Source organism: Procambarus clarkii, chromosome 29 (assembly GCF_040958095.1).
Source record: "Procambarus clarkii isolate CNS0578487 chromosome 29, FALCON_Pclarkii_2.0, whole genome shotgun sequence".
Taxonomy (NCBI): Eukaryota; Metazoa; Arthropoda; class Malacostraca; order Decapoda; family Cambaridae; genus Procambarus; species Procambarus clarkii.
Window position 1 is genome coordinate 14,208,478 of NC_091178.1, and position 12,374 is coordinate 14,220,851.

Below are 12,374 nucleotides of genomic sequence, written 5' to 3' on the forward strand. Positions count from 1 at the left end.
CCTTTACTTTTAAGGAAACGGAGGTAGTCATTCAATTGTATAAGCCTCTGGTGCTGGATTATTGCACTCAGGCAATGGAGACCTCATATGCATTACCAATCTCCGTGGTGTAGTGGTAAGACACTCGCCTGGCGTTCCGCGAACGCTTTGTCATGGGTTCATATCCTGGCCGGGGAGGATTTACTGGGCGCAAATCCTTAACTGTAGCCTCTGTTTAACTCAACAGTAAAATGGGTACTTGGTTGTAAATACGATTTTTCGTGAGGTCGCATTCCAGGGACCATAGGATTAAGGACTTGCCCGAAACGCTACGCGTATTAGTGGCTGTACAAGAATGTAGAACTCTTGTATATATCTAAAAAAAATATGAGGGCTCTCCCTTATATACATATGAGGTCTTGCCCGAAACGCTATGCGTACTAGTGGCTTTAGGTATTGTATGTACTAGCTCTATCTTTAAATCTAACATTATGTATGTACCTTTACCTGAATAAAAAATCTAAATCTAAAATCTAAATCTAAATCTATATATATATACCCAACCCTTCAACAACTGTTGCAGTGTTGCATCCTGGGGAGAGTCAGCAGTTCGACTTTTGTGGGAAAGATGGGGCACTCGATACAACATATATATATTATTTGCATATGTATTCTATTTTTAGAAGATACATATATACAATCAGGCTACCTGTCACCAACAAAATTAATTAATATTATTTCCCAAAATGTAACACCGTAAACAAATTGTACTATCCGATAGAGTAAGTGCGTGGATAAGAATACCATTGACTAAACAAAATAATAACAACATTCATAACATAATTAGCATACCATCAATAAAAGCTTGTTCATATCTAATTAATAAATTAAAATTGCATTTTTTGGCTCAAATGCCTTCGCATTTTCAATAAAATAGTGTTTAATAGAGCCAAGTCAAGCGGGAGAGGATCCGGACACGGGACCTCCAGCAACCAAAACAGTGGAAAGACAACACGCTGCTCCAGTCTTGCTCACATTCCCTCTCGTCTCGCATACTTAAAATGACGGACTATAAAGAAGAGCAGACTAACGAAATCGAAGCGTTAGAATCTATATATCCAGAGGAGTTTGAGAGTAAGTTTGATCTGTTACACGGAAACTCGTGCAAGAGGGCATATGGGACTTGTCTGTCATTTCAGAAATTGTCCTGTCAGAAGAATGGGTATGTGTGACCGCGTGATCCAAAAGGCATGACCTTATTCAAGTTGGTTTCTAAATTGTAGGGAATTGCATAGTATAGGGGGAAGATTGCTGCTCTCTTCCTCACCAATCTTACAAGTCAGTCTCCATAATTTGGCCACCAAGATTTTGAAGGTTGACAATGGTCAGGTGTAATGTATAAAACAAATTTCAGTAGTGTACTATACTGTATAATTATAGGTTTATTGCTTAGGGCGGTGATATCAGGGGAGTTCAGTGATGATAGTTTAAATAACAACTGTGCTAACACCCCACTCTGTGTAGGTCAGTACTCTACCACCTATCTTCACAAGATGCTCTCGCAAGTGTTTTGAAGATGTGCTAATGTAACTACCAAGTAAAAAATTTGTAGTATGGAAATCACAGATGTGGAAATATGGCAGTTTCACTTGCTTCCTTTTCTACACAGGTAGCCACCTTTGATATCCATGAATTGATCATTTTTTTTCTGTGTTTATGTATTGAACATTCAGTATTTTTTAGCCGTATTCTCTTCCTTATGAGAGTAGCCATAAATAGAAACTGTGTCGAGCTGTATCAAAATATTATTTTGCATTATGGCCATGAAAGTCTTGCATAATTTAAAAAAAAATTAGAACTTGAGAACTTCAGTATAATAATAATAATGAGAAAATCCACTAGGACTATAGGTGAGCACAAACCAACGACCCTGGCCATGCCAGTCGCGTACTCTACCACTAGACCACTGCTGATTTGTAAAGTCATACAACTAGATTTCTACTGAAATTACAGGAAATCTGGAGGCCCCTACTGAAGTCAGTCCAGGTTTTTATGTATGACCCACAAGCACTCAAGTGGAAGGGCAAAGTGGCCCTACACCTTACGTCCCAACTTCATTGTTTCTGAAGTAGGTTCGTGCCCCACCTCTTGTCCTAGTGGATTTTCTCATCTATATATATCACGTTAATGTGATTTCTGTGTTTAGTAATAATACGGTAATAGTAAAGGAATAGTAAAAATATTATAATTTTATGTATGGAGTAAAATATTCACGAACAAAATGACAAGAATAGATATATTGGTCTTGGTTATTATGGAGTATAATACCAAAGGACAATATGGTTTTCTGTCTACCTTATGCAGGCACTTTTACCAAATGAGTTCCTCCTTCCCTAATTAAATCCTGATCACGGTCCTAATTAAAAAATTATAATGACTACTAATATATATTCAGATATGTTATACTGAAAGAATAATCTCTTGCAGTTTTAGATGTAGAGCCAAGACATAAATTTAAAATCATTGTGAAATCAGAGGGATCTGATTCTTTGGACGATATTAAAGCAGAGCCAGCCGAGATTGCCCTTAATTTTGAATACACTCCTTCATATCCCGATGAGCCACCAATTATGGAGATTATTCCTATAGAAAATGTAGAAGAAGAAGACCTAGATGATCTGCGAGAGCAGTTGCAAGCACAGGTATGTAAGTGAATTACTGAATATCACTGTAAGGTCACTAGGTATTGTGAGACTTGCTATATAATCTTACAGATGTTCTCCTGTACTGTATTGGACTTCATTAGAAAGTTTTTTTTTTTTTTTTTTGTAAAAGCACCAAGAAAATATTTAAGGTGAAATCAAGGATGAAATCTTAAGTTTAACAAACTGTATGGGAGAGAAGAGCTTTTAAGTTTTATTGATAATAGTAATGGGGGAGTAATTCTTCTTTATCAGTATGGTAACTGATAGACATCTTGCAGTCTTCGGAGACCATGGGGTTGCGCTCGAGTTATCGAGGCTGAAGTTTCCTCTCCAGAGTGCAAAGCCAGGGTAGGTCTATATGAAGGAGAAGCTGTTACCCATACACATGCATCTTCCAGCTTTGGTCAAAATCAAGAAAGAGATTTATCAAATAAAAATAGTGAACAATTTCTTTAGTATTTTGCCATCTATGTAGTTAAAGCAATTCTCAAGTTAGAAAGTGTAGCATAGGCTGACAGGGGCCTAACAGCTGAGTGGACAGCGCTTCAGATTCGTAGTCGCGAGGCTCTGGGTTCAATCCCCGGTGGAGGCGAAAACAAATGGGCAGAGTATATACAATAATAATACAATACCCAATACAATATAGCAAAGTATAGCATTATATTTTATTTATAAGTCTGAATTATGCATGTAGCTTCTTTCAAAGTTTCATACAGATACTATATTCAGATATTGAATATCTCATAATGCAAGATTTTACTAACATTTGAGCTCTAGAGTAGGTCATATGTCTCAAAATGCATTCATACTAATACAGATTCACCTTACAGTGTGAAGAGAACCTTGGCATGGTGATGGTGTTTACGTTAGTGTCGTATTCTGTGGAGTGGCTTACCACACACATGGAGGACTTGGCACGGAATGCAAAAGAGGAATTTGAACGTAAGAAAAAGGAACAGGAGGAAGCAGATCGGGTAAGTTATCTCCAAATTACGTATTCCATAAGTTTGCCTAAAAATTTAAATATCAAATGAGGGTACATTTATTTTACTAAGAAACTGAAGACTGATTGTCTTCCATTAAATTGTAAGTTCAATTTTGTGTAGAGAATGCAATGTACTTGGTATATTGGTTATGTACACTACTTTCTGTTCTTAGATCAGCTATCAGCTTCATGGCAGCTTGGAAGTTCTTGCTTCTATCTCTAATGTGGCTGCCTTGCTATCTGCATCTCCAGCTTCAGTGGTGCTGCCAAAGTTACTTGCTCTCCCCCTTCTTCTTTTAGGCAAAACACGCTTTTTACTTAGTCTGCCTTATGTGCATCAGCAGACTGTGCTGGCTTAGTCTTTAGATTTGGCCTAGTCCTTAACATTTTGTCTGCTTCTCCCTCCCAAGGAAGCTATTTATACTGTTATTTCAGCTGTAGCTTTCTGCTGTTTTGTCCCCTCAGCCAGGCTCTTTTTGCAGAGTTCTGGCTTCTATGTTCAGAGGCAGTCTGGTGGGGTTGGGCCTCACTTGCTGTTGGTCAAGGTAGGCCTCTGTTGGCATTGAATGCCTGGGCTCTTGCACATGCTTTGGCCAATTCATACTCTGCTCAATACCACAATTACATGGTTGTGGAAGGGTAGTTCTACTCAGTGTCCTCCCCACAGCGTTGTGTGGTCATGGCGATGTGGTTGGACTTTGGCATGGTCAATGTTTCTGGTCCCATTTGGGCTTATGTTTCTCTGGGTCAGGTTTCCTGGCTGTTATTTCTTCTCTGATGTTAGTTTGATGGGAGATGTTAGATGTTAGCTTCAGGGAGTCTCTAAGGGACTGCCCCAGAAATCAAACATTGAATGTAATTTAATGCCCCTTTTTGGATGAGCGCTGGTGGCTCCCTGACTCCCTCCCAGTTCATTGCTCATCAGCAATGGAGTGAATGCTTGTTTTTTCGTAATAGTCTTACTAATATGTGGTAATAGCATTAATATAATATCTAAAATTCCTACAGAAAAAATTTGAGGGCACTCGAGTGACAGTGGAAACATTTTTAGTTTGGAAAGCAAAGTTTGATGCTGAAATGGCTGCACTACGGTCAGAGAGAGAAAGGGAAGAAGAGAAGAACAAGAAATTTACTGGGCGTGAATTGTTCCAAACAGACCAGACCCTTAATGAGTCCGACCTGAGCTTCTTGGGTGATGGTAAATGTTTCTTGATATTTATTGTGCACTGAATCACATTCACGACCCAAAATAATTGTACCATATTGTAATATACAGTAATTAGGTTATTTATACTTGAGTTATATGCTCATTGGAGTACTGTTTTGTGACTTTTTTTGATAATCTTTTATTTTTTCATAGGAGAGGGAGAAGTTACTGTAGATGAAAGCTTATTCCAAGACCTAGAAGACCTTGATCTTGATGATGAGGATGACGAAGACTATGTGCCTGGCGCAGATGAAGGGCTATCCGATTAAGAGTTTCTATTAAACACCGGAACAGAAGATGTTCATCATTATTTGTAAATCCATCTCATCATTTCTTTGTCACTCATTTCATTCTTAGAAAACAAATTACAAGAAAGGCTTTGGCAATAACACTTGCAATTTGTTACAGATGTGCAAAATATGCTTATAGCAAACTATAAATGTTTGAAAATAATTTGTGTACAGGAGTAGCATTTGACAAATGAGTGTTTAAATTGCTAATTTGCTAAAATGAGGATCACTCATTAGATTAATGTTAAGTTCGAAAATTAACATATGTTTATATACACATACAGTACCTACAACTATTGTCAAGAGCTGAAATTTAAGAAAAACAAATTGAAAACAAATTGAAGTTTTAAAAGCTTTTGTCCGACTGCATCAAGCAGGATGTATACATGATTGAATATGTAACTTGTTTCATCTTTCACTAATTGACAATAACCTGTAATTATCAACGGATAAGGGCTATTTATTCAGACATATTTTAAAATTTGTATTGGTTGCTGTCCAGTAATACCACTAAGTTTTTATTAGAATAAAATTATATTGATATAAGATACCTTATATTTATCTATATTCTTTGATGTCTTGTTCCCACTGGGAACTCTCCTTCCTTTGAGGAAGTGGCCTTATGTAGAATACAGTATTACCTAGACACTTCACCCTCCTTCAAGTGTTAGACTTTATACATTTGTTGATAAATAACACATGCTGGTTTGACAGCCATATAAGAAAACCAATTGCTATGTGTTTGCAGCTGTACAATAATGCGTACAATTTGAATATCACCTCTGCAAGTGCAGACAGTTGAGAAGGAAAAGCAACAGAAAAGTCTATGGAAAAATAATCTTACTAGAAATAGGAAGTCAGTGCTCATTGCAAGGGTGGTGTGTGGAGGATTGGAAAAATGTCTTTCTGTGTACAGTATAATTCAATACATGAATTACTGATTAACAATTTATATTCATTCATGCCTTTAACCTTTCGGACACAAGTCATAACCCACCAACAGAAAATAAGTAGAGCTATTACATGTACTGTATACAGAGATGTCCATTTGTTGTTACACATGTGTATATAATCAGCATCATCAGCTGTTAGGTGAACATTTGTTTCCCAAATGCTTCCATAATTTTTAACATGAGACTTCTCTTGTGTGCTTGAATACAGAACTCTTGATTTCTTGTATCTCTCTCTGATACTTAGTCTTGTTAATATTATTTTACCTATTTAGTTCTTTTCTTTCCACTAGAGGGTACTCGAGCAGACATCCGACTTATTTGCAGGCTAAGAGTGCTCCTTTCTCATAACTGATCTTGAACCTTATCCACCTAGCATTTCGTTTGGATCACTGTCCATTAATCTCTTTAAAACCAGGTCTGAATTGTCGGTGGGTTAACAGGGGCAAACGTTTAGGAGCAGTGCCCAATTGTCCCTCCATGTCCAGTCCTTGAATCTGGGCTATTTCCTCTTGCAAGGCAAGCCGGGTTATGGTAATAGCCACTCTTCCATTTAATTTTTCTTAATCTAATATCTGAAGTTTAGACTAATCCCATTCATTTTCTCCTCAAAATATTATGCCTAGCATACCTACTTCCATACTTCTTTGAGATGCATAATTTTTGTATATACAGTGGCTGGCATATTTTACATTTGTTAACACTGCATTCATTTTTCAAATAGTAAGTTACAGTATATATATATTTTATTATTTCCTGCATTCTCACAGGCCAGTTAAACTATATTGACTTTTGGTATTGCTCAATGGGTTTTTGTTAGCTAAAATAACCATTATACAGTACAAGAAGCTTTAGTTTTAGTTAATTTTTAACCCCGTTCTACTGCTTATATTGATGCTGATATTCATCAGCAATGATAGAAAATTGTCAAAATTTGGTGTTTGATTACATAATCCATTTATTTTTGTCAGTCTCCTAGTGAAGTGACTTGAAACTTTCAGCTGCTCTAAAAAAACTTTGGATAAATATTGTTGCTCTGTGTTTTTTTTAAATTATAACTTTTCTGATGACTTTGAATAACCTACTTGGAAAGGAAGAAAATAGTCTTCTTGCAGTGTTCCCAAGATGATAATGTCAGTTTTGGTTTTTTCAGTTTCTGAGTTACAGAAGATATTGATAATACTGTAACTACTGTTCTTATTCAAACCCTTTTTCTAAAATGAATAATTGCCCATGTATAGGAAATAATAATCTTTTTGCATCTGGAATAATTCCTAAATTTTGTTTGATAATTTATGGCACTTCCCCTCTACCAAAATTTGTTGTGCAGTGATATCCCTGGAAACACAAACTGTAACTGTCTCTATTTTCCGCTTGTTACAACTTGTAATAAAGTTGTTACATCTTGGCTTCACGTGTTTATGACGTATTAGAACGTTGTTACAACTTCCTATATTGGTTGTTATAACTGGTTAGGAAGTGTTAAAACTTGTTCGAACGTTGTACCAACGTCGTAGTTTCGGTGTGTGTTTGGCGGGATGAGATTAACTGTTTTAGTGCTGCTTTTATGGCTCCTGTTCTTTGTAACTCGTGACACTACACACCTCTTTACATATAATAATAATCACACTATAAAAGTGCTACACACTTACATTTTAGTTACTAAACATTTTGTGGAATGGACTATATATATTGTACATGTGTAATATACCTTATGCATTGGTGTAGTACTTTTGCCTGTACTGCTGTGTAGGACAAGAAGTCTGTTAGGCTCAAGAAGGTGCCACTTTGAAGGTGAAGCTGTTTTTGCAATTTACCTGGCCATTCCGAATGGCACTTTACCGAAGCTGGCCATACCCGATGGCACTTTACCTGCCTGACTTCTCGATCTACAGTGCCATATCATTTGATCTCTAGTAATTCAACCACTAATGTTTGCAATTACCTATTATAATAAAAAGAATACCCTTTCCCTGTAAACTGATGCCCCCCTTTCATACAAACTAACCTACGCCCCCAAGTACAACCACTCTTAAACACGTATTTTATACACATGTACCTCCTATATGCATTCTCCTAAAAATTATATAAATTTAGCGTATGTAGAATCTTTAAAAAAAATACAAATGGATGTACCAGTCTCAAATAATCAATACATAAAACTAAAAGTATGGTTCCCATTAACTTGCTCTGCAAACTGTTATTTTATGGAAGTCCCCCATAGTCAACAATTGGCCTCAAGCAGAATGCAACCCCAATAGTTGTCCAATTCCTGGATTACATATATTTTCCGCTAGGTGAACAAAGGCGTGAGATCACCTACATAGCACTGTCAGCCCATCCTCATGAACAATTTCCAAATGATCTTTAATCCAGCAGCTAACACTTGTGTTAATGAATGTAAAATGCTGTACATATGACTGACAGTATTCAAACGTTTTTCAAACTGTGTACTCTTAAGCGTTGTGTGTCCCTGTGGCCTTCCTTCTGCCACCGTAACCGGCGGTGGGAAACGGCTCTAGCAAGGTTGCGTTTTGGCCATACTTGCTAACTCACGGTCAATGAAGCACTGCCCAGCTCCTTATTGTCCAAATTGCATTGTCCCTCTTACAGTCGTGCATATCCTTGTTGAATGTCCTGACTTCCAGGACGAGCGTGTGTCTTGCTTTCCGACCGTCCCTCGCGGTCACTTGTCCCTCGATAGACTTCTTGGTGAATCTGATACTTTTGATATCGTTCGCCTGATGCGTTTCTATTCTCGTATTGGCATCCTTGGTGATATTTAGCGCCCTCTGATTATTTCGAACAGTTGATGGTGCTACATAGTCGTCCCGGTTTGGTGCCTTCTTTTGATAATTACTTGCTTCCCTAACCCCCTCCCCGCTCAGCTCGTTGTCGCCGTGTGGGGGCTTGGTGGGCGGCTGCCGGAGTGTGATGCTCCTTGGGACAGTCCTGTCCTTTTCTAGCCTTGTGCTCCTGCTGCCGTCCTCTCCAATTCTGCTGGGCATCTTTTCCTTTTCCTTCTGTTTCGTTTTTCTCCCCCCTCTTCTCCTATCTGCTTGCCGTTTCCTGCCGACCTTTTGCTCGTTCTGGTTCTTCCCTTGGACTTCTTCTATTTTGACGCCCGGGTGCTTGAGGAGGCGTACTCTTGCACCCGTAGAACTGCAGTACCCGACGTCGAGAGCGAGGGGAACCTTTTATTGTCAATCCCCACTTCGTCACTGAACCCGATCTCGACGGACTGTCGGTTTCTTAAGGTGGCGTTTGTGGGGCGTATACTCACGACGCACCCCTAGGAGGCCCCGACAAGATCGGCGATAGCTTCTTGTTGGGTGTCCTGCCTCTAATTGTGGCTCCATGGTGGGTGTGGGGGCACATTCGTGAGTGAATTCTTCTTTCGTCAAGATGATTACCCCTGCTTCGGCTTCTTCTGGTTTACCTTCTCAGGCTCGTGGGGTGGGCGACCAAGCCCCCGAGTCGGTCCGTATTGGAAGACCGGGCTCTGTAGCCTCCGCTGCATTGGGCCCCGACCTTGCTCCTCCTTTGGCCTCTCTGACTCCTTCCCCTGGCTCCCCTCCCTCCTCTGTGGTTGGGTCGAGCCCCAAGCCCCCAGTGGTGACTACCTCGTCCCCTGGCGCGGCTCCTTCTCTAGTTGTTACTACTGCGCCTTTTAACCCCTCTCTCTCTGGGGGTTCTCACCGCCGTTCTCGTCACGGCCGCCCTCGCTCGATTCCTTCCAGTTCTGCTACCTATCAAGCCTTGTTTGGTCCCGCTTCGTGGGCCAAATATTTTGATCTCCTCCCTCTTGATTCTGCGCCTCCTGACGATTTCTCCCTTCATCGACATCTCATTGATTCCGTGGATGCCTCCATTACTTTTAACCCCACTCGTCTCGGTACGCGTGTCGTTGCTGCTCCTTCTCAGGATGCTGCTTCCCGCTTGGCTGCCTTATCCTGCCTTGGCGAGACCCCCGTTCGGGTCTCGAAGAACGTCCAGTTGAATGCCAGTGTTGGCACTATTTTGCTCCCGCCCCATGTTGCGACCGGTGTTCGGGACCTACGCGACTGCCACGACGATATTCGACATATCCTCGCTGCCCAGGGCCATTCTATTCTCCAGGTGGACACGTTTACTCGTCCCCCTCGTGGTAGTCGCCGTCAACCACTCCGGGTTGTGAAGATTACCTTTGATGGTAGGACCCTTCCACCCTCTGTCATTCTTGCTGGTGCCAGGTGCTCTGTCCAGGAGTACATTCCTTCTCCTCGGCTCTGCAACAAGTGCTGGAGGTTTGGGCATGGTGCCCTCCGCTGCTCCGGGACTGTCTCTTTCTGTCCTTTGTGTGGTGGCGAAGGTCACTCTAAGTCGGAGTGCGCTTCTCCCCAGGCTCGTTGCCTCAACTGCGGTGAGGCCCATCCTACCTTCTCCCGTGCGTGTGTCCATTACAAGCTTGAGGCAGCCGTCCTCAACTTGAAGCACCGGGAGCGTTTATCTTTTCCTGAGGCGAGGCGCCAGGTTCGCCGGCTCCCGCCTTATGCTAATATCTCTTATGCTCGCGTGTTGCGCTCTTCCTCTCCTCGTCCTTCCCGCCTTCCTCAGACTCACAACCGTTTCCAGGCCTTGGACCCTGATGCGCCCACTGCCCCCTCCTCTGTCCCTTTGGGTTCTCTCCCGAAGGATCCTCCTCCTGGTCCTCTGTCTGGGGTTCCCCTTCCTTCTACCCGGTCTGTCGTGTCTTCTGTGTCTCCTTCCTCGTCCCCCTCCGATCCTCCTTCCCATCCTCTTCCTCCATCTATCGGCTCTCCCCGCCGCCTGTCGGTGCGGGCGGATGTCCATCGCTCTCCTAACGGCCGTCGTGTGTGCTCTCGTTCGGCTTCTCCTGTTGAGACACTGGAATCCGTTGCCCGGTACGTAGTTGCTGGGACACCGGTCTCTTTAAGTCAGAAGCGTAAGCCTGGCTCCTCTCCTTCCTCTTCCCCGGCGGGTAAGAAGGCTTCGCTTTCTTCCTCAGCTCCTCCTTCTGGCTCTGTTGCTCCTTCCACTCCCGTTTCAGTGCTTGCGCCCCCTGTTCCTGCTATGGAGGTTTCTTTGGCCCCTGCTTCCCTTTCGGTTGCTGCTCTTGCTGGGGTGCGCTCCTCTCTTTCTACTCCCCCTCTTCCTGCTGCTGTCCTTGACTGCTCCTCTCCGTTGTCTCCTCCTCCTCCTCCTCCTCCTCCTCCTCCGGACCCTGCCCGCCCACCTCTGATCTGTTCTCCCGTTTCCTTCCCTCCGTCTTTGCTCAGTTTACCCATGCCCCCTAACCCTGACTTTGCTGACCCTGATCCCGACCCTGATATTCTTTAACGTGCTCTGTTGGTCTTTCGCCTTTGTTTCTTCCTTGTTCTCTGTTTTTGTCCTTTCTCTTCTCGTCGTTGTCCATTCTTCAATGGAACGTTCGAGGTTATTACGCCAATTTCCTCGAACTCCAACTTCTGGTTTCGCGGTTTTCGCCCCTTTGTGTCTGTCTCCAGGAGCCGATGCTTGGTGCTCGTCCTGGTCGTTTTCGTGGCTATTCCTTTCTCTCCCCCCCCCCAGCCATTGCTGGGGCTTCTAATTCTTCTGCTCTCTTGATTCGGGCTGATGTTCCCTTTGTTCCTTTACTTTTTCCTTCGCCTCTCCATTGTTCTGCTGCTCGTATCTTTGTGGGGAAATGGTACACAGTTTGTTCCATTTATCTCCCCCCGAGTGTCCCGCTCTCTCTTCCTGATTTGAAACACCTCCTAGACTCCTTGCCGGAGCCTGTGCTCCTGCTGGGTGACTTCAATTGTCGTCATTCTCTTTGGGGTGACGTTCTGACGAATACCCGGGGTCGCCTCCTTGAGCCGTTTCTCCTCTCTTCTTCCCTGTCTCTTCTGAATTCTGGTGAGCCCACTCATTTGGACTCTCGAACTCGCACCCTTTCTTGTCTTGATCTTTCTCTCTGCTCTTCTTCTCTTTACTTAGATTTCACATGGCAGGTTCTTGATGACCTCCATGGAAGTGATCATTTCCCCATCCTTGTTTCCTTTTTCTCTTTTCGCCCTTCCCTCTCTTTCCCTAGATGGCAGTTTGCTAAGGCGGACTGGACCCTGTTTTCCCTCAGTGCTACTCTCTCTGACCTCTCCCTTCTGCCCCTCTCTCGCGCTCTCCTCCTTTTTCATGACACTGTCTTCGACGCTGCCCTCCGCTCTATTCCTCGCTCTTCCTCTCGGGGTCCACGGAAGTGCGTTCCCTGGTGGAATG

General features: G+C 42.4%; 1 protein-coding gene across 1 annotated transcript; it reads left to right on the plus strand.

Moving 5' to 3' along the window:
* Window positions 1–943: 943 nt before the first annotated feature.
* LOC123748054 (RWD domain-containing protein 1) lies at window positions 944–7,180 on the plus strand. The gene is made up of 5 exons (XM_045730255.2): window positions 944–1,113; window positions 2,467–2,681; window positions 3,515–3,658; window positions 4,678–4,867; window positions 5,030–7,180. The coding sequence occupies exons 1-5, from the start codon at window positions 1,041–1,043 to the stop codon at window positions 5,143–5,145; spliced, it is 738 nt and encodes a 245-aa protein (XP_045586211.1). The 5' UTR covers window positions 944–1,040; the 3' UTR covers window positions 5,146–7,180.
* The last annotated feature ends 5,194 nt before the right edge of the window (window positions 7,181–12,374 follow it).

What these genes read in the sequence shown, in the direction of transcription:
- LOC123748054 (XM_045730255.2), top strand. Translation starts at nt 1,041, where the DNA reads ATGACGGACTATAAAGAAGAGCAGACTAACGAAATCGAAGCGTTAGAA. An exon ending in ATATCCAGAGGAGTTTGAGA is followed by an intron (nt 1,114 to 2,466) that starts GTAAGTTTGATC and finishes AATCTCTTGCAG; the next exon opens with TTTTAGATGTAGAGCCAAGA. An exon ending in CCTGAGCTTCTTGGGTGATG is followed by an intron (nt 4,868 to 5,029) that starts GTAAATGTTTCT and finishes ATTTTTTCATAG; the next exon opens with GAGAGGGAGAAGTTACTGTA.